Here is a 27186-nt window from a genome sequence, read left to right on the forward strand (position 1 = left end):
GAGGCGCGGCGCGGTCCGACCGGGATGCTTTGTTGCGTCTCCCGCCGGGCTACAGGCCTGGGTTCTCGGCGGGCAGTTGTGAAGTGTGCGTGTTTATTTCTCTCTCGTCCGGACCTTTGTCGGCGAGTTCGGCCCGAAGAAGGGGGGGAGGGTTTCGAGGGGCGACCAGTCCTTTGACAGCCCGAGGGAAAGGCTCCGGGAAGGATGGCGGGGAGGGAAGGGGAAGGCGACTCTTGCGGGAAGGCGCCTGCGGAAAAGGGACAGTTTTAGGGGGAGGGTCGCGGACCGGGACCGAGGTACCCGACCTGGGTCTCGGGGAATCGAGGTGCCGACTGAAGTGAGGGTGGGGGCTTTGGGGGCCGTCACCCCGAGGATCTCGGTTGCTCCCCGTTCGCTCCCGAGGCGCCAGTGCTCTGGCCTGAAGCCGTGTCTGATGGCGGGGGCCCCGAAGGCAGGGCGTGTCCGGGGCGGGGCGCCGGCCGGCCGCCCGCTTACTCCTCCTCTTCTGCCGCCAACGTTGCTCCAGTGCCGGTTCCGTCCGGGGCGCCCCGGAGCCGTGCGGTCTGAGGCGCGTTCCCTGAGGGTGAGCCGCTCCCGTCGGCGCCTCGGTGCGGACACGGTGTTTCCGAGTCGGAGGCGGCTGACCTTTCCTGCGTTTCCCGTTCTGTTCGGGTGATGGGTTTCCCTATGGGCGCGGATACGCACGGGTGTTGATGGAAGAAAAAGATGCTGGGGATTTGCTGCCAGATCCCCCGGGGGGAGAAGTGCGGGTCTGTTTGAAGCCGAGTGACAGCTGCGAAGGGGGCGGTTAAGTATTTCTTTCTACTTTGGTTTCCTTTCGGGAACTTGGCACAATGGTAGTTCGATTGCCCGCCTGCCGGTGTAGCCCAGTCCCCGTGGGCCGGACCCCAGCTGCAGGCTAACCTGCCGGCGGGAGCTCTGCCCCCTGGTGGCCAGCGCCCGTCTCAGCTAAGGGTGGAAGCGTCGCTTAGGCTTTCCAGGCGCAGCTGCATAATCCAGCCTCTGTAAGGAGTTGGTTCTCAACCTTCCTAATGCCGGGACCCTTTAATACAGTTCCTCATGTTGTGGTGACCCCCAACCATAAAATTATTTTCGTTGCTACTTCATAACTAATGTTGCTACTGTTATGAATCGTCATCCTGATATGCAGGATGTATTTTCATTGTTACAAATTGAACATAATGAAAGCATAGTGATTAATCCCAAACACAATATGTGATTATATATGTGTTTTCCGATGGTCTTAGGCGACCCCTGTGAAAGGGTCGTTCGACCCCCAAAGGGGTCGCGACCCACAGGTTGAGAACCGCTGGTATAAGGAGTTGTGTGCTCTCCACCTAGTCTCATCTCCTTGGGTCACCATGTGTTTGACCCCTTAACCCCCTCCTGCCCCCTTCCCCTCAGGTAACCATACTGTTGTCTGTGTCAGGGTTTGTTGTTTTCTGTTTTATAGCCCACATGAGTGAAATCCTACGGTTCTTGTCCCTTTCTGTCTGACTTCCTTCGCTTAGCACGATACTCTCCCGATCCATCCATGTTGCAAGTGGCGCTGTTCCATCCTTCCTTGCCCCTGAGCAGTATTTCATTGTATTTATGTACCACGTCTCCTCTAGCCATCGCCCACCGAAGGACCCGTAGGTGGTTCCATGCCTCGGCTGCCAGTTCGAGTTGCCTGGCCATTCTTGGGTGTTCACCAGGGTCACCACACTCGGCAAAGCAGGGGCTGAACCTTGTTCTGTCGCTGCTTCCACCGGCTGCTTTCAGCTCTTGCAAAGGCGGTTGCACAGTTGAAGGCTGGGGGGAGGATGTGTTACTCTCTTTACTTTCTCAAATGGAAAACTTTCAGTATTTTAAAGTCATATTTGACAGTTGTTTGGAAAAACAACATTGGAAGTTGTTATAACTTAAAACATTCCGAAAATACAGCCAAAAGTTAAACTTATTAACTTTGTAATATCATAGCACGTATTAAGTTCTAGACATTAATGTTTTATTTTCAGTACAGAAAACCCATTGATTTAATTTTAAAAGAATGTCACATTGTGCACTGAAGTAGTGCCTGTTCATTCTGTTATTTCTTAGGGCTTCAAATATAGATCTTGTTATTGTTACACTAAGGTAGACAGGAATTCTGCCCATTTTAGTGATGCAAAAACAGTAAGATGAATACATTAAATCAGTTTTCTAATTATTTAAGCCTCCTTTAAAAGAGAGGTAGTCTGAACCTGTTTAATATAAGAATTGAATATAGTGAGGATAGTACCAAAAATGAAGGTCAGAAAATGATTATTAACAACTAGAGGCCCAGTGCGCAGCCCCTCGGCCTGGCCTGGGCCCTCTCACAATCCAGGACCCCATCAGTGTACAATCGGGCCAGGGAAGAACCAAGGGAGGACTCCAGGGCGTGTCCGGCTAGTCTAGTCCAGTTCCCATTGGCAGGACCCCAGCAGCAAGCTAACCTACTAGTTGGAGCATCTGCCCCCTAGTGGTCAGTGCACATCATAGTAACGGTTGAATGGTCACTTAGGCTTTTATATAGATAGATGTTTTAGAAAAAGAACATTTTGCACGTTCATTTTATGGTATGACTTGTAGTTTATTTCTTTATATTTTGTTCTCAAGTCTTTTTGGGGTGAAGGAGTTGGCTAAAGTTACATATTGGTATTTACAACATTCTCCACTGTTCCTTCTTGTTAATACCACATTTGATGCATTTAAAAATTTTATTTAGGACCTACTATCTGTAGTGCATAGTGGTAGGCTTATGAATTGAGAAGTATTATGTATAAGGGAATGTTAAGTATTGTGATGTCATAGAATATATCACCATAAGAAAAGATTATGTAAATCAGTTGTTTTAGGACGTTTAAAAAAAGTGAGTACCCTTTCCTTCCTATACTTATGTATGTTCTCAGATAATCTGTATACATAATTCCAGGCACATAGTAAGTACTTAGTAAATGTTTTCTAAACAAATGATGAAGGAATTCACAATAATTAAAATAATAAAAAATCTACAATGTGTATGGCCTTTAAAGGATTTATAGGTAATGGATTTTATTCTTTAAAGAAAATTATAAAAAGTTTACATATTGAATAATTTCTTTGTATATGGCTATTATTCCTTTTACTTGGAACCTTAACCTTTTGTTTTTGTATTACAGTGGTTTCTAAGAGAAATGGACAGAAATAACCCACTTTGAGGAAGGCATGGCAAAACCAAATACAAAACACAGAGTTTGTTCTCGGGAATCTTCAGTATCTTCTCTGTTAGCAAGCTGCAGCCTCAGTGGTAGTAATTCCTCTACCGCTGATGGCTCTGTTCAGTATAAGGATAAACTGTACAGTTCTGCATCTCAGGCTCTGCAGGCCTATATTGATGATTTTGATCTAAGCCGGATGTATCCTGGTATAAGCACTGGAAAGATTAACATTGATAAATGTCCTGCTAATATGCCAGAATTCTCCAACTATATTTATAAACCAAACCATGGTATGCTTTTATTGTTTGTTTTCTTTTTGTTCACTGATTTAAATCATTTGAAAGATGTGTTGTAGCCTTTGAAATCCAGATGCTTTTTTTTTATTCTTTTGGGGTAAAAATTACTTTTATAATGTTGAGATCTGAATATATTTCTTAAAGGACTGTATACTTATCTGGTACTTAGGAATTTTCAGCTAAGATCCCCTTGCAACCTTGGAGTGGAAGCTGATGAATTACAGCAGGTGGCTGGTTCTAAATCCTTAAGCCGTTTATAATGGCATCATAGAAAAAGTGTTGACTTGGTGGTTTTAGTTTTCATTTACTAGCTTAATGACTTAAGTGAATCGCGGCCTTTCTGAGTTTATACTTGTTCCTATGCAATTGATTGCAAAGGATTATATTAGTCTTCCTGATCTCTATTCTATGGAATAATAATATTCACACTACATTGTGTTTTTCCTTGATAAGGCTTTTATGAAGACAAATTTGGAATATGAGTCTGTTGATAACTAGTTACTGAGCACTTATGGAGTAGCCCTAGTATGGAAAAAGTTTGCATTCAAATTTTAGAAGGATATGGGCACTATTCCAGAGGAGAATTAGAACAGCTATTCGCTATTGCAGAGTTAGTAAAGAAAGCAAATTATTTTTCAACTAATTTATTCACAAACTTTTCCAAATCCTGTGTTGCAGCCAGTATTGAGTGACCAATATTAATGTGAGTGTGTCAGTGGATTGTGTATGTCTAGATCAGTGGTTCTCAACCTTCCTAATGCTGCGACCCTTTAATACAATTCCTCATGTTGTGGTGACCCCCAACCATAAAATTATTTTTGTTGCTACTTCATAACTGTAATTTTGCTACTGTTATGAATCATAATGTAAATATCTGATATGCTATGCGTGTTTTCTGATGGTCTCAGGTGACCCCTGTGAAAGGGTCATTCGACCCCCAAAGGGGTCGCGACCCACAGGTTGAGAACCGCTGGTCTAGATGAAAAAAGTGGAAGAAACAGTAAATTAAAGAACATGGAAAAGGTCAAGAGGGTGTAGAGATAAGGGTAGAAATTAGTTAAAACAAATTGATATGTGAGGGGGGAAAAGCACATTCTATTTCATCAACGTATCCCTTTTATTCTTTTAATCAAAACTTTATTGAAGATCATGGGAAAGTGGCAAAAATGGTTCTTTAATTCTTTTTTTTCCTTAAATTCTTAATTCTCATTTACTGTTGGATATTTTGAAGTGTTTTTATATGTGATATGGGAAGATAAACAGAAGTATGCTTTGTTTTTCAGCTTTTGAAAAATTTCATCACAAAAAAAGCTCCTTGTCCTCATCTTCTAGAAGACGGACTATTAATGACATAGACTCCATTAGCCTCACAACTGATGATCTGTTAAAACTTCCAGCAGATGGATCATTTCCTTTTACTTGTGTTGGACCAGGTCATCAAATTACCAAGAAAACCAAGAAATGCATTGGAAGACTGAGTTTATCAGACACTGAAAAGAATCAAAATTTTCAAGAACCCTGCATTGCCAGAAGCAAGGATAACTTAGTTACTCCTGTGGTATACACAAATATAAATGGAAAGCAGTGCCATAAGCTAAAAAACCTAAAACTTGTGAATAAGACGAGTAAATGCATTTCTGAACCATCTTTTTTTAAGAAATCATCTTTCAAGGACAGTTCAGAACTCGATCTTGAAAAGAATTACCCAAGATGGCTCACTGGCCATAAATCTGACCTTAATGTTTCAGGGATAACTAGTATACCTGATTTCAAATATCCAGTCTGGCTCCACAATCAAGACTTGCTACCTGACACAAATAGTCAAAGTATTTATAAAATATTTAAAGACGAGCATTGTTCCCCAAGACATAGTTATCAGGCACAAAGAACTTCTCGACCTATGAATAAATTAGATTGTTTCGAATATTCTTTTGAACCCTCAAATATTTCAGATTTCTTGAGTGGTGATAAAAGATTTGTTCATGAATATAAATGTGATTCTGAGCATAGTCAATGTCATTGTGAGAACCCACTTCTTCCAGGACAATCCAAAAAGCCATTCAATGGTAATTGTTTTTTGTTTGCTTTTAAGAATCAAAGAAAATGCTGTAAATTTGACCTAATATCTAGGAGCTTTTATGTTACATTCTTGAGGTAATGATCAGATTATATATTTTTTGAACTCTTATGGTTTTCATTTTAAGTAGCATTTTATAACTAGAAAATATCTACTTTTATTTGTTTGAAATGTCACATTTTGACATAATTTGCTGTTAAAGATGTGTAGAGGGGGTATCCCCAAAAAATGTATATACACTTTAACAGCTGATAGCTCAATTTTGAAAATGAAATGTATTTTTTTAAATATATTTTACTGATTTTTTACCGAGAGGAAGGGAGAGGGATAGAGAGTTAGAAACATGGATGACAGAGAAACATTGATCAGCTGCCTCCTGTACACCCCCTACTGGGTATGCGCCCGCAACCAAGGTACGTGCCCTTGACCAGAATTGAACCTGGGACCCTTGAGTCCGCAGGCCAATGCTCTATCCACTGAGCCAAACCAGTTAGGGCGAAAATGAAATGTATTTTAATAAACACTGCCTTTATAATTATTCAAAGTGTATGTATACATTTTGGGGGGGCACCCTGTATGTATACCAAGTTATCTGAATCCTTGTTGCTTTATGAGATTTTGCCATGCTTTGCATTTATTTTTTTTCTTAATTAATGTAGTCTTTTAAAATAGGTGACAAAATTGAATTACTTATCCTGAAGGCCAAGAGAAATCTAGAGCATTGTACTAAATTACCGAAGTCGATGAAACAGGATGATAGCCCTTGTTCATTAGATAAACTGGAAGCAGAAAGATCGTGGGAAAATGTTCCTGTTACTTTGTAAGTACGTTATTAATGGAAAAGTCATGTAAGGTCATTAGTTTTCCATATGAAAAATATATGAACATCTAATTTATTTTTATACAACTTGATTATAACTAGCAATGTAATGACATGGTAATTCTGTAGAAAATGGTGTTCAGTGTTGCTTTGCTTGATATTATATTTTTCATTTGTTACCACAAGATCGTGGATTATTTCATAACTTAGGTACATTATGTAACTTTTGTTTTTGTTACATGTTCCTTTTGTTGCACTATAAAATATTGATATATGTTTACTGTGAGGAATTAGAACCAAAAGCAACTATTTTGTAGAAGGAGGAGGGCTATGGAAGTCTTGTTACTTTCTACTATATTCTCTCCATATATTAAGAGTTATCTATTTCTTTTCATTTACATTTTACTTTCTCTTTCAGTTGTTATTTTCCGTAAATGATAGTCCATTTCTATATTGTATAAATTTTTATAATTTCTAAGATTATTTTCATTTGTATATTTAACGTTTCAATGACATAGCTTCTCAGAATAATTTAAGAAGTGTTCACCTAGATAACTGAATGTGAACTTAGAGTAAGGATTAGGAGTTTAGATAGGAAAGCTTTTTTTAGTGATATTATTATATCTAGTCTTATTAGTAATGCATTCTTGGTAACCCTATATCCTGCCTTAGTTTCTGATATTTATTATATTCAGTTGTCTAAACTTTTATTTTGTCATAGATGGAGTTTATTAGTTAATGGATCCTTTTTTAGTTCTCAATTAAATGTCTTTTTTATTTTTATTTATTTATTTTTAAATGTGTGCACTGACTACAATACTGGTTTGGAATACCAGCTCTGTCAGTTCTGTCTACTTTGTATAATTCTAATTTGTACAAGGTCTTATACAAGTTCTTTTGCTTTGGTGTTTTTGTGTGAGGATTCAATTGTTTAGAAAATAAATAAAAGGTACTTAAGTCAGGATATGGTTGGTAATCTCGTAAATTGTAATTTGATGATTATTCAAAATACATTTTTTCTTTGTTTAGCTTTATTTTTCAACTAGAGGCCCAACGCACGAAATTTGAGCAAGGTGCTCAGCCCTTGCAGCTGCAGTGGATTGCCTCGGCCCTCGCAGCCCAGGCTTCGTCCAGAAGGACTTTGGCTGTCCGGTCTAATTAGCATGTTATGCTTTTATTATTATAGATTGTTGGTTCAATAATATTTTTTTAAAATGAGTCAGTAGATCTAATTTTTAAATTTATCTTTATTTTTTAAATATATATATTTATTGATTTCGGAGAGAGATAGAAACATCAATGATGAGAGAGAATCATTGATCGGATGCCTCCTGCATGCCCCCTACTGGGGATTGAATCTGAAATCTGGGCATGTGCCCTTGACTGGAATTGAACCTAGGACCCTTCAGTCCGAAGGCTGACACCCTATCTATTGAGCCAAACCAGCTAGGGCTATCTTTATTTCTTAATTTCTCTTTATCAGTTGTTCTGTGTATTTGTAGAGTATCATAGCTGCATTACTTTGCTTTCAGTTGGAACCCAAACGGGTGCGCAAATAATATCAGAGATATTTAAGGGTGAAAATTTTAATGTAGTTTATTTATAATTAGATAATATAACTTCTGGTTAGTATAATTATTATCATCAGTGGTTTGGCCCAGTACTTTGAATACAGTAGTTGATGTTTAGAAAATTGGGTTCATATAGTGATGGGTATGTTTGTATATAAAATTAATGATGGGTTGTGAGATGAAGGAATAGACCTAGCCTTAGTATGACATTGACAAATTATTATCAATCTGTCATAAAAAAATTGGCCCTAGCCAGTTTTGTTCAGTGGATAGAGCTTCACCCTGTGGACTGAAGGGTCCCAGGTTCGATTCTGGTCAAGGGCACATGCCCAGGTTTTGGGCTTGATCCCCAGTAGGCGGCATGCAGGAGGCAGCCAATTAATTATTCTCTCTCATCATTGATGTTTCTATCTCTCTCCCTTTCTCTCTGAAATCAATAAAAATATATATTTTTTAAAAATTGACCTGGATGTACTCAAAGTAATATACTAAAAGATGGAGTATAACTGCAATCAGATAATTGATTTTTTTGTTTTAATGGAAAATTCCAAATAAATACAAAGTAGAAGAGTAGTATAATGAATCCTTATGTACCCAGCACCCACCTTCAATAATCAGGTAAATGCTTTTGATAATGGTGAGTGGGTGTACAAACTCTTATAAAGAATGAGGGGGGTTGCGGGCACATCCCCAGTAGGAGATGTGCAGGAGGCAGCTGATTGATGTTTCTCTCTCATCGATGTTTCTAACTCTCTCTATCTCTTTCCCTTCCTCTCTGTAAAAAATCAATAAAATATATTTAAAAAAAAGAATGAGGGAAAAAACTACCAGAAGAACAATAAAAAGCTGAGTTACAAATTAAATGAGTCAATAATGAATTGCTGCTAAATAAGAAAAATTGTGAACTTTACATGTTATAAATAGATACTTAGATATCTGAGTACTTGAGTTAGAAGCATTATATATATAGGAGAAAGATAGAATGAGTTTATTTTCTGTGACTAACAGAATCTGGTTTGGGGAAAATTCTTACTTTTGCTAAGGATGCCCTTTTTTCTGCTACCCCTTAAATTAAGAAAAAATTAATATTTATTGAGCATCTATTAAAGGTACCAGGTACATGGCGTTAATTTATGCAGTACTTCTGTGAGATAAGTGGGACTACAAATGTAGAAATTGAAGTTCAGATAAATAAGTTACATAAGGTCATATAGTGACTGGGTTTGGGATTTGAACTTAGGAATTATAATTTCAAATTTGATTATTTTCCCACTCTAATCTGTTTTCTATGTTAATGCCAGTTCTGGGGTGGGACATCTGTCCTATTGCTTTGACGTGGCAGAAAGTATAACTGCCATCCCAGTAGGAAATCTTATAAATTCATGAGAGTTTTGTGTATTATCATTGGGTAACTAACAGTGTTTAATTGGGAAAATGTACTGCTTATTTCAAACAAGTGAGCTTTGAGAGCATAGCCTGTAGTTAAAGGATTATTTGTTTAGTTGAAGACTAATGTCTTAAATTTTTTAAATATATTTTTATTACTGATTTCAGAGAGGAGGGGAGAAGGAGAGAGAGATAGAAACATCAATGATGAGAGGGAATCATTGATCAGTTTCCTCCTGCATGCGTCACTCTGGGGATCAAGCTTGCAACCTTGGCATGTGCCCTGGCTGGGAATGGAACTGTGATCTCCTGGTTCATAGGCTGACGCTCAATCACTGAGCTATGGCAGCCGGTCCAAGTTTTTTTTTCTTGAAGCTTTAAAGGAGAAGCAAGGAGGTAGGATTAGATTCTGGTATAAATTCAGGAAGAAGATGAGAGAATTATCAAGCAACATCAATATGAATCATATCTACAACAGTTATTTTTTAGTGACCATTTATATTTAAATGATAACCATTCAATTATATACTGCCTAATTTTTATAAATTGGGAACTTAATTGCTATCTTGTCTCTTAAACCCTATGTAGTAAATCTCCTGTTCCTATTAACTCTGATGACAGTCCTCAACAAGCTCCAAGGACAAAGAATGCTAAAAGGTTCCTTGAAGACCTTTTAAATGATGATGATCAGGTGGGTGAAGTTAAATCTTTTTAACTTATTAAAAGACTAGAAGCCCGGTGTACAGATTTGTTGACTGGTGGGGTCCTCAGCCTGGCTTGTGCCCTCTTGCAATCCAGGACCCCTCGGGATGTCGGAGGCCCGGTGCATGGTTTTGGCCTGATCCCCACAAGTCAGGCTGAGGGACCCCACCAGTGCACGAATAGTGCACCGGGCCTCTAGCATGCATATAAGATCTTTGGTTAATCTTTTCCCGCCCTTCCCTCTGAGATTCATCATTCTGTTCCATGTTTCCATGCCTGTGCATTGATCGTCTGTCCCTGGTGGTCAGTGCGCGTCATAGCTACCAGTTGAACAAACAGTCACTTAGGCTTTTATATATGTAGATTCTAAAGTAGAGGGACCTGGGATTGAACTCTTACAGAAAGCCTAAATTGTCATTAAAATCTTGGTCTGTTTTGTTTTCTGGAAAACATATGAAACAGACCATTATAGAGTAAATTATATCTTTTCACAGGGCAGCTGATTATTGAGAGTTGTGTTTCTAAGATATAGTTGTAAATCTCTATTTTTTTATGATTTGTTGTTGGTGGTGTTAATCATCATTCGAGGATATTTTTCCATTGATCTTTTTTTTAGAGTGGAAGAGAGAGGAAAAGATAGAAAGATCTATGTGAGAGAAACACATCTATTGGTTGCCACCTGTGCACGCCCTGACCATGGCCAGGGTCAGGGAGGAGCCTACAACCAAGGTACATGCCCTTGACTGGATTTGAACCCAGGACCCTTTGGTTCACAGGCCAATACTCTATCCACTGAGCCAAACTGGCTAGGGCTCTATAATTTTTTAAATAGGAAAATATTATCCAATTTTACTAAATCAGCATATGTGCATTTTGCACATAACCCCAAAATAAAGCATAAATGTGTATACGTGTACATAAGATATGATAAACAATTTGATTTAGAAATAAAAGCCATGGTGTTAAATACTGAAATAATGCTTTTGGGGTCTTCCAAGTACAGACCTTATTCTACTTTCACCAGTTTTCCTACCAATGTCTTGTTTCAGGACCCAATCCAGGATTCAGTTTTGCATTTAGTTGTCATGTCTCCTTAATCTACTTCAGTCTGTTACAATTCTCAGTTTCCCTTGTCTGTCATGACCTTGACCCTTGAAGAATACTGGTCAGTTGGCTATTTTGTAGAAAATTCCTCAATTTGTTTTAGTCTGAAGTTTTCTCATGATTAGAATGTGGTTATGTATTTTTTGCAAGAATGCAACAGATATCATGCTGTGTGCCCTTCTCAGTGCATTATATCAGAGGGTTCGTGATGTATTGCTACCATTGATATACAGATAATGTATATCTTAGTTTGCACTGCTGTAGTATGCCATAGACTTGGTGGCTTAAATAGCAAACATTTATTTCTCACAGTTCTGGAAGCTGAGAAGTGTAAGATCAAAGTGTTTGGTGAGGTCCTGCTTTTTAGTTTGCAGGTGGCCATCTTCTCCATATATTCACATGGTAGAGAGAAGAGGGAAAGCAAGCTCTCTTGTGTCTCTTATAAGGACACAAATTTCATTCATGTGTTCCACACATGCCTCTCCTCCAGATATTGTCACATTCGTTAATACAATAATATAATAATATACAAAGTTATGGAAATATGTTAAAATTTGTGCTGTTAACCTTGAATACTTAGTATCTACTAGCTTTCTCTTTAGTAAAATTAATTTCCCTTTGTAATGAATAAATATCTTAGGGGAGATACTTTGAAACTATGCAAGTAGTCGAAAACTTTCATTCACTAATTTTAGTATCCATGGGTGAATCTTGTTTTTTCTACATTATTAATAGAAATTCTTGTGTAATGAAGGGCTATTCCTTCTCCCCCCAGTTATTTGTTTATTAAATTATATCAGCAGGGATTCGTAGATATTTATTTTATTCTAGGTTTATAATATAACTAGAGGTCCGATGCACAAAATTTGTGCAAGAGTAGGCCTTCACAGCCACAGCTCCTCGATCCCTCCCTTGCAGCCACAGGCGGCTACCTCAATCCCTCCCTCACAGTCACAGGTGGCTGTCTTGCTCCCAGCCCCTGGCCCCAGCTTCATCTGGAAGGTCGTCCGGAAGGACATCCAGACAGTCCTTCTGCTATTCGGCCGTTCAGTTGATTTGCATATTACGCTTTTAGTACTATAGATATCATTTTGTTGCTCAAATTCTTCCAGTTTAGGCCATAAGGAGTTCCTTCAGTTGGCTCCTGTGTCTTTTTGACATGTCCCCCTTTTTTTGAGCTGTGGTTCTTTTTATTGGAAAATGTTGTTTAGCCATTATACTTAACTGAATTTCTTCACCAATGAGAGCACACTTTTAATACTTTTTTAAAAAATTATTGTTTAAAGTATTACATATGTCTCCTTTTTCCCTATTGACACCCCTGAGGGCAAGCCTCCACCACCCCAGTGTCTGTGTCCATTGGTTATGCTAATGTGACACTTCTAATATTCTTTGCTAGTCAACAATTTCCTCTAGATTTGAAGTTTAAATTATATACATATTTACGGTCTGTGTTGAATATGTTAAATCACAGAAATCTTAAGGGGATTATTTGCCACTTTGTGGATAGTTTTCAGTACACAGCAACTCATGTATATATGTAAAAATAATAGGTTGGGAAAGACTTTAAAAAAAAGAAGTTTGAAAATATCCATTACAGATTCTTTTAAAAGAATCCTCACCACGTATGAAGCTTAAGTGTTATTGCCTTCTTGGGATGTAGATAAGATCAGTGCTAATTAAGTTATGAGTGTTTTTTAGGTAGCAAGGAATGTGTGGCCCATGAAGAGATGGAAAACCAGTATTCTGTGTGTCAGACATATTTAAAAGTGTGTAGAGAATAATGTATTTAAAATTCTAGTTATTGCTCACCTGATAATCAGCTCCATTTACACACCTGAAAAGAGCAGGTTGTCTTACCTGCTCTCTGGGGATGTTTTAGTTCTAAAAATCTTTGATTTTAAATGTACTAAATGAATGCATTACAAACATAAACAAGTACTATTCGTTTTGAAAGAGCAAAAACTAGAAAGGATATGCCACACTGTTACTAATGATTACCACTGAGTAACTTCATCTGGGAACTAGGTAAAGGGAGGTGATACGTTATGCACGACATTTAAAAACACTCTGTTGACATGTATTGTTAGGATTTTTGCATTAATTTTGTATTGGGGAGAATATTACAAAATACAACATTTTGCCCCCAAATTTGGATGGTTAATTGATCATCTGTTTTAACCTTAGAGCTGTACCCTGTCTGGAGGAAAACATCATGGTCCTGTTGAAGCCCTGAAACAAATGTTATTTAATCTTCAAGCCGTACAAGAAAGTTTTAATCAGAATAAAACTGTGGAGCCAAAAGGAGAGATTAAACAAGTAAGCACAAACTTGATTTATGAATTGGGATCTGTGAAGAGATAAGAATTCTTTCTAGATCCTCTTTAGTTAGACCTCCAGTTTTATGTTAATAAGCAGGCATTCTTGCAAAACACATGTTGTAGAGTTGGATTATTCTTTCCCCCCCCCCCCCCAGAAACTTATTCACATTGAATACTGTTAGATTTCTGCAGTTGTATATCCATGAATGGATTGTTTTATTTAGTTTATGGTTATAAATACACCATCTTATTTAGATATGATGATATCACAACCATGGTATGAACGGATTGTAAAAGTTGTTTTTGAATTGCCTACAAAATTATTCTCTGTACTCCAACTTGTATTTATAAATTGGGGAGAGCTAGAAAACCTTTTTTTTTTTTTTTTTTTTTAAATCCTCACCCAAGGACATTTTCATTTATTTTTAGAGAGAGAGAAAAACATCGATGTGAGAGGGAAATATTGATTGGTTGCCGCACCTGCCCCACTTGGGGACTGGTATCAAACCTGCAACCCAGACATGTGCCCTGACTGGGAATCACACCCAAGACTTTTAGTGTATGGGACAACACAACCACCAACTGAGCCACACTGGCCAGGGTGAAAACGTTTCAACATTAGACTTCTCCACAGACCTTTGTCATCTGAAATTTAATTTTGGTGCCATGTGTTTATTGACTTCTGAATACAGTTATGTAAAGTTTTATTTTGAAAACATTGAATTTTTTTATATTTCCTAGGAATTTGGAAATCTGTTACTGCTTTGGCTGCTGTTCTTTAGGGATTGAATTTTTTCACAATAATATAGTGTTTATGAATATATTCTTATTCATAACTTGGGAGAATATTTATATAATCCCAAATCTGATTAAATTCTAATTCTGCCACTTACTAGTTTCTGTTTTCTCTTCTGCAAAATGAGGTTGTTAAGCCCTAGCTGGTTTGGCTTAGTGGATAGAGCGTCAGCCTGTGGACTAAAAGGTCCCAGGTTCGATTCCAGTCAAGGGCACATACCTAGGTTGTGGGCCCGACCCCAGTAGGGGGCATGCAGGAGGCAACCAATCAATGGTTCTTTCTCATCATTGATATTTCTATCTCTCTTTCCCTCTCTCTCCCTCTCTGAAATCAATAAAAATATATTCGGGAAAAAAAAAGGTTGTTGAGAAATTGAGACAGATTATATAAAGTACTTATTATAGTGCTTGGCACCTGATAAAAGCTTAATAAATACCTTATCCTATATAATTAAAGCCTAATATGCTAAGTGTCTGGTCAGCCAGTTGGCAGTTCAACCAAGCAAAGCGTAAAATGCTAATGATATACTAAGGCCACTCAACTGCTCACTATGACGTGCACTGACCACCAGGGGGAGACGCTCCAACCAGTAGGTTAGCTTGCTGATCGGGGACTAAGCGGGGTGGGCCGGACATGCCCTGGAGCCCTGCTGCGGTCCCTCCCTGGCTGGCTAACGTCCTGCATCCCTCCCCGGCCCCTATCATGCACCGGTGGGGTCCCTTGGCCTGGCCTGCGCCCTCTCGCTATTGGGGACCCCTCAGAATGTCAGAGAGCCAGTTTCAGCCCGATCCCGCAGGCCAGGCCAACGGACCCCACTGGTGCACGAATTAGTGCACCGGGCCTCTAGTTAATAAAATAATTACCCTAGTAATAAAAACATTAAAAAACTTAAATAGTAATACTTAAATTGTTTAAACATAAGAATGCCTTAAAATACTTAATAAATGTTTTTATTGTCATTATTTTGATAGGATTATTCAGTAGAGCTTTCTGAAATTCAGTTTTCATTACAAATGAGTAGGTTAACTCTTGGGGACTATCATGACCTGCTCTTTGGAGTTGTATTTCTTTTTTTTCTTTTTTAAAATATATTTTATTGATTTTTTACAGAGAGGAAGGGAGAGATAGAGAGTTAGAAACATCGATCAGCCGCCTCCTGCACATCTCCCACCGGGGATGTGCCCGCAACCCAGGTACATGCCCTTGACCGGAATCGAACCTGGGACCTTTCAGTCTGCAGGCCGACGCTCTATCCACTGAGCCAAACCGGTTTCGGCTGGAGTTGTATTTCTTAATTTTTCTCTTTCCATTCTAATGATCATAACATTAACATAAAATGTGTAATTTATTTTTCTTCCCTTTTTAAACATTGAGACAAGACCGAGTTCATTATAAAGTCATAATTTCAAACCAGGATTTGATTTTTTTATTGGACATAATTTAAAAGCATACTTTAGGACATTTTAAAGATGAATCTAAATATAGTTATATTATTTTTAGAATAAAGAGAAAAAATATGTAATACTTTACTGAAAATTTTTTGCTAGATTTCTTTGGAAACAAAGACAATATTTTTTTACTATTCTTTTAAGTCACATACTAAATAGCATTTATGTTTATAATTATAAAGTATTTTCAGTATTTTGTTTCATTTGGTCTTTTTAATAATAGGTTTCAGAAGATGATTTCTCTAAATTACAATTGAAGGAAGGTATGGTTCCGATTACTAGGTCACTTCAAAAGTAAGTATTCTCTAGTAATTTCTGAATATGTTATGGGTACAAATCTATTTTAGCCATCTCTTAGATTGAAATCAGAAGGTTTCAAGATGGAATTAAGTAGTTATAAGGATATTAAACTTCTTGGAACATACTGTTTAATCCTGAAGTTTTCTCTTAAACCTGTATTTTTCCCTATTTTTTTTAAAATATATATTTTATTGATTTTTTACAGAGAGGAAGGGAGAGAGATAGAAACATCAATCAGCTGCCTCCTTGCACACCCCGCAACCAAGGTACATGCCCTTGACCGGAATCGAACCTGGGACCTTTCAGTCCGCAGGCTGACGCTCTATCCACTGAGCCAGACCAGTCAGGGCTGTTTTCCCTATTTAAAATGTTCTTAGGACCTAATGAGATAACCTTAAATACCTAAAATATAATGATGTGAATGGCCTTAATTGATGCGCTTCTATTTCTGAACAATAACAACAATTTGAGCTAGTATTGGTGTGGATGTCCTGGAAAAACACCTTGATCGTGACATGTATTTTCATATATTCCCTCTAGAACAGTGGTTCTCAACCTTGGCTGCACATTAGAATCACCTGGGAATCTTTAAAATCCTGATTTCTGGGCCTCATCCTCCGGAAATTCTGTTTCTTTGTTACTAATGTTGTGGCCCCACCCCATAACAAAGAAACAGAATTTCCAGAGGACGAGGCCCAGAAATCAGGATTTTAAAAAAGATTCCCAGGTGATTCTAATGTGCAGCCAAGGTTGAGAACCACTGCTCTAGAAGAAATACAGTAATCATAAATAATTCATTATTTGACCTATATCCACAGAAAACTAAAGTAGATATAATGTTGTGGATATCAAGATAATCTAAATGCCCTAAAGGTGTTAATCCACCTATTTTCTTAGTTAAATTATCTTAAACTAAAAATTGGGAAGGAATACAGGTCTTTCTTAATTGGCAGAGGGAGGGTATTTATTTATAGGTTTGGTTGTATGAATATAAATTGCACTCAGAAGATGGTATACTGAGCTTAGGAAAAGCTAAGATGAAAATTTTTTACTTTCATAACACCATTTCACTTGGCTGTATACAGTGTTGTATCATGACCCTTAAATTGATGTTTTCCCCATTAGCCTGTTTTTCACCTTTTTAGGAAAAAAAAAATAAAGAATTATTTCCTTCTACAATTTTATCCTCCACTTCTCTAAGTAAATTATTTATTGTCAGCAGGGCAGATAGAGGTTAAATGACAGGAACTGACAGCTGATTGTGTAGCCAAGGTAGGGAGACTGAAGATTTCATTTCTGCTTAACTTTCTTATTCCTTCCCATCATACCTCACCTATCCCCTCTACTTCCCTCCCTCCTTTCTTCCATTTTTAAAAAAATATTTTTTTTCTTATTGATTTCAGAGAGGAAGGGAGAAGGGAGAGAGAGAGATAGAAATGATGAGAGAAAATCATCAATTGGCTGCCTCCTGCATGCCCCGTGCTGGGGATCAAGCCCACAACCCAGGTATGTGCCCTTGATCAGAATCAAACCTGGGACCACCCCAGTGCCAAACCGGCCAGGGCTCTTCCATTGTTTTTTAAAGGTATAAAACAAACTACATAGGACTAAAAAGGAACCAGGTATATTGAATTATAATTATGAAAATATTAAAACAAATTGCTAATTAGTAATATGTGCTTATTAATGCATTTAAAGTAAGACAATACATTTAAAATCTAGGTAAGTTAAAATTCATTTTGTAAAAACATAATATGAAGGCCTTTTGATTGCTTGAATAAAAGCATTAAATTATGGCATGGTCTTTTACTTATTTCACATGTTGATCAGCAAACAATTAGAGAAAGGAAATATTGGAAAGCATTGATTTCTGGGTACCAGTGATACCTTACTATTCAATGAATAAACAACTAGGCTTAAAGTTGTCTAGTGGTTGATCAGTTATGTCATATGAACTTTTGGATATAGACAGAAAGACTTAGATAACATAGGTTCTAATGGTTGGTTTGATACCTATTATAATTTTGTAACTATCATATAACTATTATAATTTTGAAGTAGTGATGAGTTTAAATGATTTTGATATTCCTGTAATGATTGTAATGTGACATGAAAATATCTCCAGTTTCTGTGGCATACGAGGTCACAGATTTGGTTTGTTGCTTACATGCATAATGGAAAGAAATTCTAATTTATAGGTGGTATTTAGTGAAAATAAAGATGAGGATGTTTTTTCTCAATCCATTTTCAAAGTCCTTTAAATCCAAGGGGTCTGGCCATTGGGGTTGTAAGTAAGATAAGATTCTAGTCACTTGCCTTTTTCTTTCTCTTGAATCACAAGTAGTTAAATAATACACCTGAAAATAAAAGGGAAGATAATTCCCAAGTATATTTGCAAATTGTCTTTTTTTCTCATATCTGTATGCCTCTAGGAAGAAAATAATTCTTTAGGTAGAGAGATGTACTATAGGATGTAGAAATGATAGGGTATAGTTAATTTTACCTCTGATTGCTTAGTAACTTTGGGTGAGTTATTGTCATTTAGTTAAAGCAAATGAAAATCTTAAAAATTAACTGAAGTTGCCAAGGGTAGCAGAATCCAATTTCTTCTCTTATCTATATACTAGAGGCCCAGTGCATGAAAATTCGTGCACGGGGGTGGGGGTGGGGGGTGGTTCCCTTAGCCTGGCCTGCGCCCTCTCCCAGTCCAGGACCCCTTAGGGGATGTCCACCTACAGGCTTAGGCCTGCTCCCCAGGGGATCGGGCCTAAGCTGGCAGTCAGACATTCCTCTGGCAGCCTGGGAGCCCTTGGGGATATCAGTTGGACATCCTTAGCATTGCCAAGGAGGCGGGAGAGGCTCCTGCCACCGCCGCTGCGCTCACAGCCATCAGCCTGGCTTATGGCAGTGGAGCTCCCCCTGTGGGAACCCATTGACCACCAGGAGGCAACTCCTGTGTTGAGCATCTGCCCCCTGCAGTGCACATCATAGCAACCAGTCGTTCTATCTTTAGAGTCAATTTGCATATTGCCCTTTTATTATCCTATCTAATAATAGAGAAACATGGTAATTAACCGTAACTTCGCTACCCTTCCCATTGGCTAATCCACGAGATATGCAAATTAACTGCCAACCAAGATGGCGGCCGACAGCCACACAGCTGAAGTGAACATGAGGCTTGCTTGCTCCAGTGATGGAGGAAGCCAAGGTTCCCCGCCTGCCGCAGCCCAACTCTGAGCTCCGGATGCAACAATGTTGCAATTATAGAAGCTTAAAAAAACCCAGATACCTGCTTTCAGCCACCAGTGGGCTCAGAGCTTAGAGCGTCAGTGATGGCAACAGAGTTTCAATTATAGAAGCTAAACAAACCAGATACTTGCTTTCAGCCAGCCACGGCCTCAGAGCTGGAGCCGGCTCTCAGCTCCAATGACAGCTATAGAAGGTAAATAAATCCCAGAATAAAAAGAAAAAGAAAAAAAGAAAGAGGCTGGGAGCTTCAGTCGCCCGCCAGCCCGAAAATGGCCCTCAACCCCTCACCCAGACTGGCCAAGCACCCCAGTGGGGACCCCTACCCTGATCCAGATCACCCTTCAGGGCAAACCATCCGGTTCCCACCCGTGCACCAAGCCTCTATCCTATATAGTAAAAGGGTAATATGCAAACTGACCCTAACAGCAGAAAGACTGGGAATGACTGGTCACTATGACAAACACTGACCACCAGGGGGCAGACGCTCAATGCAGGAGCTGCCCTCTGGTGGTCAGTGTGCTCTCACAGCGGGGAGCTCTGCTCAGCCACAAGCCAGACTGATGGCTGCCAGTACAGCGGTGGTGGTGGGAGCCTCTCCCGCCTCCTCAGCAGTGCTAAGGATGTCCGACTGCAGCTTAGGTCTGCTCCCTGCTGGCAAGTGGGCATCCCCCGAGGGCTGCCAGACTGACAGAGGGATGTCTGATTGCCAGCTTAGGCCTAATCCCCTGGGGAGCAGGCCTAAGCCAGCAAGTGGTCACCCCCGAGGGGTCCCAGACTGCGAGAGGGAACAGGCCAGGCTGAGGGACCCTCTACCCCCGAGTGCACAAATTTTTGTGCACCGGGCCTCTAGTATAGGCTATAAAAGCCCAATATGCAAATGGTCCCTTTGGGAGTTCGACTGGGAGACATCGCTCACTATGACATGCGCTGACCACCAGGGGGCGGCACAGAACAAAGGGAGGCCCCGGCCGGCAGCTGGCAGCCAGGGAAGGGAGGCCCCAATCAGCCCTGATCACTAGCCAGGCCAAGGGACCCTCCCCATGCACGAATTTCATGCACCGGGCCTCTAATTAATTATATTTGAGTAAGTGTTCAAGAAAGGGACACTTGGTTGAAATAGATACAATGCAGTAATTAACACTAATAGTTTCCTCCACCTCTTTATCCTGAGTATTTATTTCATTTATTGAACCTGTGTTAGAGACTGTAGAATAGGTTGTTATAGTAACCACCTTTAGCTCATCTTAGAAATTAACCATTAGAGATTACACATTGTTATTTGTTTTTCTTGATCTCTTGTTCATCAGAGATCTGAAATATGGTTGATTAATATGGTTGACATTTTCTGAGTGGCCCTTGGATCTGAAGGATAGGAGAGGGAAAACTGGAACAGTATTTTTAGAGGAAGATTGGAAAGTTAAAGCCTCTCTCTTCCTGGTTTGTTTGAAGGATGACTGAGTTTTCTCCACTGATACCTGACCTGTAATCTTAGCTTTATTTAGAGAAAACCATGTTGTTGGTATAATACTACATCATTCAACATACTTGTTTGTTTCCTCCATGCTCAATAAAAATGAGTTTTCCTCAGAACTAACTGATCCTTTAGTGTTTTTTTATTTTAGCTATCTTGAATGCATATGTAAAAAATAAGCTATACACATTGTTTCTGAAATGATATACACTGTTGTGAAAATTACTTGAAAAAATGTTTTGTTATGTGTGATAACAAATGATATCTATTGTTTCTTACTAAGCTTACTTGGAAAACTTTCAAAAAAATCTTGAATGTCAAAAATAATTTTTTAAAAGTAAATGTTTTTATAGAGTTTTAGATGAATTTTAACCCTCAATTATTCAGTTATCAAAGTTTTGAAAGGAAAAATTCTCAGTTTGATATTTGTTATTCTATAAATTCATTTCTCTTACTAACTTTGAAGTTAATAAACAATGTAATCACCATTTCTTGCTGTCTGCGTTGCCTATTCAGTCCTTAATATTGGTTTATAATGTGTTTTATACTTTTTAATGAAGGGCTTTGCACCATTTATCTCGCCTGAGGGACCTGGTTGATGATACCAGTGGGAAACAGTCACCGAAAATGTGAAGAGGAAAATAAAAGTTTAACCAATAAATAGTCACCACAAAAACAAAAATGTATTTTTTTTCCTATTGCTTAAGCTGGCAGAATAATGATAAGCTATCCACTATTCTGATTGGTTCAATTATTATATATTTAAAAAACAAACTTGAAAGTGTCTGTAGGTTTTGTGACCTATCCTCATTTTATGCCAAAATACCAGAATGTGAACTGGAAGGACCTACACTATTCTATAGTCTGACTTTGGTCTTCAGGCCAGCAAATGTCTAATATTCAAAGATGGATGGATGATTTCCGTTCTTGAAGCTCATGTGGACTTAACCTTCCTCAGCATCCTCGCCATTTTATCGTCTAGTTGTGGATTAAGAAATTCTTCCTGGTTTCTATTTAAAATCTCTTAAGTGGAGTAGACTTTTTGTTACAGTTAACATCCACTTTTAAGGAACTTAAAGGAATATCAAAATTCTTGTGGTGTATCTTATCCATATGGAAGTATGTTACTTTTAAATTTTGTAAATCAAATATTTAAGATATGTTGTATTTGCAAATAACATTAATAATGGGGTGGTTCAGTGTTAAAAGGAATATTGTTCTATGTTGTGTAATCCAAGAGAACTTTGTTTAATTAATGCTTTGATTTGATTCTCTAAAAGATAGTCTTTTTTTAAGTTTTATTTTAGAGAAAGAGGAAGAGGGAGAGAGAGAAGGAAACCGATTTGTTGTTTCACTTACTTAATACATTCATTGGTTGATTCTTGTATGTGGCCTGACTGGGATCAAACCCACAACCTTGGTTATCAGGACGACGCTGTAACCAACTAAACTACCCAGCCAGACTTAAGATAATGTTGATATTACTTGACAGTTTACAAAACATTTTGTGGGGAGATATTTGAGAATTTGATATTTTGGTACTAGATTATTTACCAGATTTTAGTTTGGGGGTTAACTCAAATTAGTAAAAACTATGAGATCAGTGACCAATTGCTTTATGAAATTTTGTAACTAAAAAAGAAAATGAAGCCGAAACCGGTTTGGCTCAGTGGATAGAGCGTCGGCCTGCGGACTGAGGGGTCCCAGGTTCGATTCCGGTCAAGGGCATGTACCTGGGTTGCGGGCACATCCCCAGTGGGAGATGTGCAGGAGGCAGCTGATCGATGTTTCTCTCTCATCGATGTTTCTAACTCTCTATCTCTCTCCCTTCCTCTCTGTAAAAAAATCAATAAAATATATTTTTTAAAAAAATGAATATGGGAAATCGGAAAGCAATACTCTTTTTTTTTGCAATACTCTATTTTAAAGCTACTTTGTAAGAACTGAACTTTCTCTAAAGCAGTCTGTAGTCTTTAAAGTTTGTCTCTACCTGGAAGTGAGCAGAGCTGCATTCTTTACCACAAAACTAAGAATTTAAGTTATAAAGTGTGACTAATGAAGCATATGAAATTAAAGAATATCTATGTATACAAATGCTACAAATTAACTCTTTACCTAAATGGCAGCATCCTTACCAAGTAGCTTTATTGTCAAATAGGAATTTCTAAATACATTATGTCAGATAATTTTTTATTTTCTCTAAATGTAAAGCTCTATCTATATAAAACCTTTGTTATAGAACTTACTTGTCAAAAATGTAGAGTGAACCCTGTCTCTATTTTCTTGACCAGTGAGCCAGTTGTCATAGGGTTTTCTGTGCTCAGATTGAGAGTCTCTTGCCTCAATAAGTTTGTTTGGTTTCCTGTGTGGAGGTACCTGCCATGGACATTCTGTTTTCTGATCATCTTCCGGTCTTCTGCTTCTCAGCTAATAGTTTGCATCCAGTCAAACAGGCGTTATTTTGATGATTTAAAAACGTGGTTTAGCTGTTGCAGGTTTTTAGCAGGTGAACATCAGGTGGATCTGGGCTGAGCATGCTCCAGGCTTAGTGAAATCCACTGTTAGACAAATTCTGAAGAAGGCAGAGAAGATAAAGACATCATGTAATAAACTTCTAATTATATAATATATGCTGGTCAGACAGAGGATATACTTAGAAAGCATCTCCAAAGGGATTATGTGTAATGACCGAATGGCACTGGTTTGCTTACTGCTCCCATTTGCAAGAAAATATCTCCAATACTGAATAAGATAATACTGCTTTAAAATTTTATGTTACAACTAATATTTTAAGAAACTTGATTATATTTAATGGAGTACATTTTTTTGTTAAATATGGAAGTTAATCTTTTACCTGAAAAGGGAATAAATTTATCAAAATGATTAATTTCAGCCTTTAAAAAATATGTAGGAGAGTCAACTAAGAAAAAAACTAAATGATAAGTGTTCAAGAAATTTAAGAATTGATTTAATTTATTACATGTTAAATATTTCAGTTTTTGTTTTTGCTAATCTTCACTGAGGACATTCTTTCCATTGATTTCTAGAGTGGAAGCAAAGGGGAGAGACAGTGAGATCATTGATGTGAGAGAGGTTACTCTCCACATAGAATGGTTGCCTCTCGACTAGGGCCAGGGATCAAACTTGCAACCCAGTTACATGCCCTTGACTGGGCATCAAAACTGCAACCCTTTGGTCCAAGGGCTGTTGCTCTGTGCACTGAGCAACACCGGCCAGGGCTCTTTCATTATAAAAAAAATTTTCTTTTGTTCATTGATTTTTAGAGACTGAGATGTTGATGTGAGAGAAACATTGATTGGTTGCCTCCCATACGCACCCCAACAGGGGATTGAACTCACAACCGAGGTATGTGCCCTGACTGGAAATCAAACCCACCGCCTTTTGTTGTACAGGATGACACTACAACCAACAGCCACTGGCCAGGGCTCAGTATTTTTTATTTTGAGATTTCCTGGGGGAAAAGGGAGACTACAGTATTGACTGCTGAATTGGGAATATAAAGCAGAAAATGAGAACAATTAGATTTTTAAAATTGCATTGGGAATATAAAATTTTATCTTTTTCTCAGGTATATTAAAAATATTAAATAAAAAAATTTAATAAGACATTAAAATTTTTGACTATTAAAAAAATTTAACCTAATTCCAAAAGTTGAGATTAAGGGATAAGAGTGTGATGTATATGTGATGACAAAACTCAACTATGTTTTCTCTATTATCAATAAGAACTCTACTTTTAATTTTTTTCTGTGATAATTTATTTCAGCTTCATGGAGATTTCTGACCAAATTGAGGAACTCTATCTTGGGTTTGTTTGAGTTAATTGTCTTCTCTTTTTATGTTATTTCTTGTTGAAATTTCTATATGTGGGTGTTTTGGTATTTTGTATTTAATGTTTATGATACTGTCTTGTTAAATTACATATAGGTGTACCTAAATGTGCCTGAAGATGAGTCAGGACAAGATATCCTTTCTCCCACCTGTATTTTGAATACATACAATTACTCATACATTTGGATTTTTGTTTAAGTTTTCCTGTCACACTCTTCACTGTGTCTCAGAACCTATTTGATGGAAGTGCTATCGTGAAGAAGTGAACTTGCCAAAAGGCACGTGGCATGAAAGCAGACAAAAGAAGTAATGGGCCAATAAAATCGGTAATTTCTGAACGAAGGAAGTCTCTTCAAATGTGGAAGACGGTGTGTCATTCTATTCCCTCTATCAATTGGAAATTTCATACCTGGGTCGATATTCGTTTGGGTTGCAGTGCCTATCACAATGATTGGGACAAACCTAGGCCTATACCTGAACACATTGTAGAGCAATAATTGTCAGATATTTTTCCTGTGATATTTGAAGTTATTCCTTTCCTACTTCTCTGCTTCCATTCTTTTTTAATAGTCATCAGTGGTCAATAGCATTTTCCTTTTTGAACAAGAAAATCTTTGCTTTTTACCCTCCCAGTTTACATTATTGTTATCTTGACGGGACTTGTCTGTGTAACAACCTTTCTCACAATGTAACAAATTTAATATATATATATATATGTATGTATGTGTATACATATATAAATATATAGATTTCAGAGAGGAAGAGAGAGAGATAGGTACATCAATGATGAGAGAGAATCATTGATGGTCTTCCCCCTGCACGCCCCACACTGGGGATCAAGGCCACAATCCGGGCATGTGCCTTGACAGGGAATTGAACTGTGACCTCCTGGTTCATAGAGCCACGCCACCCAGGCAACAAATTTAACTTTGATCCATCCTTCAGTAACTTAGCTGAGACTAGCCCATTGGCCGCCTAATATAGCCTTAAACCTTTTTCCCTGCACTTTCAGCCCTTACACTGAAGACTCCACACGCCACCACTGGTTTATTTCATCAAATATGCTACAACTAAGTGCTCAGATTCTCCCACACTTTCCATGGAAATATTCTCACCTTTGTGTACATTACTCCCATACTCGAAACACTCCACTTCCTTTCACGTAGGTTATCTAAACTTTAGGTTCTAAAGCATATTCTGCTATTTCTTTAAAGCTCTGACCAAGTCTTGTATTTCCTGTTTCAAACATTTTACCTTCCAAAGGCTGGTAGATTACCTTTCTTTTTCCCTTCCCCTGTCACATTTACATTTTGCTTTTTTATTTTATTTTATTTTTTATTGATTTCAGAGAGGAAGGGAGAGAATAGAAACATCAGTGATGAATCATTGATTGACTGCCTCCTGCACGCCCCCTTCTAGGGATCCAGACATGTACCCTTGACCGAAATCAAACCCAGGACCCTTCAGTCCACAGGCCTATGCTCTATCCACTGAGCCAAACCAGCCAGGGCTGCTGCTGCTTGCTTTTTTTTTTTTTTTTTTAACTTGAACTGCGTGGATCTGGCTATTTGTTGGAATCAGAACCCATGAATTCACCCACACATTTTGCCAAATCCAATGGCTTTTCACAGGTCTTTATTCTTGCAGCTTTTGACAGCTGTCCATTTTCTCCCTAAACCACCTATTTCACACCACTGCCTGCATTGCCTGGGAAGGGTTGTTTTAAATTCCTGGTTGCCTTGAGTCACTTAACCTACCCACCATCAACATAGATACATTTTACTTCTACACTTTGTGACTCAGCAACAAATCCTATCCAGCGAAAGCCCCCTGTGGAAGCAAGAATTTCTTCAAATTTAATGTCACTGTAGGTTAAGGTGCAAATTCCTCCCCGAATTGCCTAGATCTGGTATAGACAGACCACACCAGCCTTTTCTCTCAACACGTTCAGATCCCGGCACTAATACACTTTTTTCTTTATCACACCAAAAGCGCTTTATTTCTGCTCATTATTATTGTTTATTCATGAACAGTAGTGGTTTTCAAGCTTCTCTGTCCTCCCCTAACTCTCCACTTCCTTCTACAAACACATTCCCAAGAGTCCCTGGGGAGGAGGAGAAAGCCAGTATGTGGGGCTGTGGCCTTGCAGCTCACCGGCTCCAATTTTTAAACCGACACGATTTTCTGAGGGAATATAGACATAGATATTGGTCCCCAGATATTCCTGAGCAGGTCGTCTCACCCCTTTTAAGGGCCATGAGGTTCTCTTGAGAAGGCATGGGTGGGTGGTCCAACCCGCTCGCCTTGGAGCGGACCCCGCCCCCGTGGCGGGGATGGGCCCGCCGGGAAGTGCTCAGCGGTGACCCTCGGGCCTCGGCAAGTCACGGAAGCCGCGGTTTTAGTTCCTGGAAAGTGGGAATGGCCTTCCTGGGTGATGTAAGGAAAGCACTCTGGTAAACAGCAATGCTGCTGATGTGAACCGCGAGGCGGAGCGGCTGCACGCCCACCCGCGGAGGTCCTCGCTTCCCCCGGCTCCGGAGCCCCGCCTCCGAAAGCCAGACGCGGCCGCT

At 38.7% G+C, this 27186-nt stretch overlaps 1 protein-coding gene and 1 long non-coding RNA gene across 6 annotated transcripts; one reads left to right on the forward strand and one right to left on the reverse strand.

The window, feature by feature from the left end:
* Positions 1-6: 6 nt before the first annotated feature.
* On the forward strand, positions 7-24955 carry LOC102253874 (chromosome unknown open reading frame, human C18orf54). Of its 5 annotated transcripts, XM_014538879.1 has the most exons (9): positions 7-85; positions 3186-3514; positions 4804-5586; positions 6270-6417; positions 9963-10065; positions 13368-13499; positions 15969-16039; positions 24552-24593; positions 24713-24814. In XM_014538879.1, exons 2-9 carry the CDS (start codon positions 3232-3234, stop codon positions 24720-24722), a joined length of 1572 nt encoding a protein of 523 aa, XP_014394365.1. In that variant the 5' UTR covers positions 7-85; positions 3186-3231; the 3' UTR covers positions 24723-24814. The 5 variants fall into 5 exon arrangements, with proteins under 5 accessions (XP_014394365.1, XP_014394366.1, XP_005865331.1 ...); XM_014538880.1 differs by lacking the exons at positions 24552-24593; positions 24713-24814 and adding an exon at positions 24847-24955; XM_005865269.2 differs by lacking the exons at positions 24552-24593; positions 24713-24814 and adding an exon at positions 21326-22125.
* LOC106725937 lies at positions 22667-27180 on the reverse strand. Its single transcript, XR_001361945.1, has 2 exons — positions 26859-27180; positions 22667-23337 (listed from the first exon to the last, which is right to left on the reverse strand). It is a non-coding gene; the product is annotated as an uncharacterized LOC106725937 (long non-coding RNA).
* Positions 27181-27186: the final 6 nt, after the last annotated feature.

This window comes from Myotis brandtii, unplaced genomic scaffold (genome assembly GCF_000412655.1).
Source record: "Myotis brandtii unplaced genomic scaffold, ASM41265v1 scaffold200, whole genome shotgun sequence".
In the NCBI taxonomy this organism is placed as follows: Eukaryota; Metazoa; Chordata; class Mammalia; order Chiroptera; family Vespertilionidae; genus Myotis; species Myotis brandtii.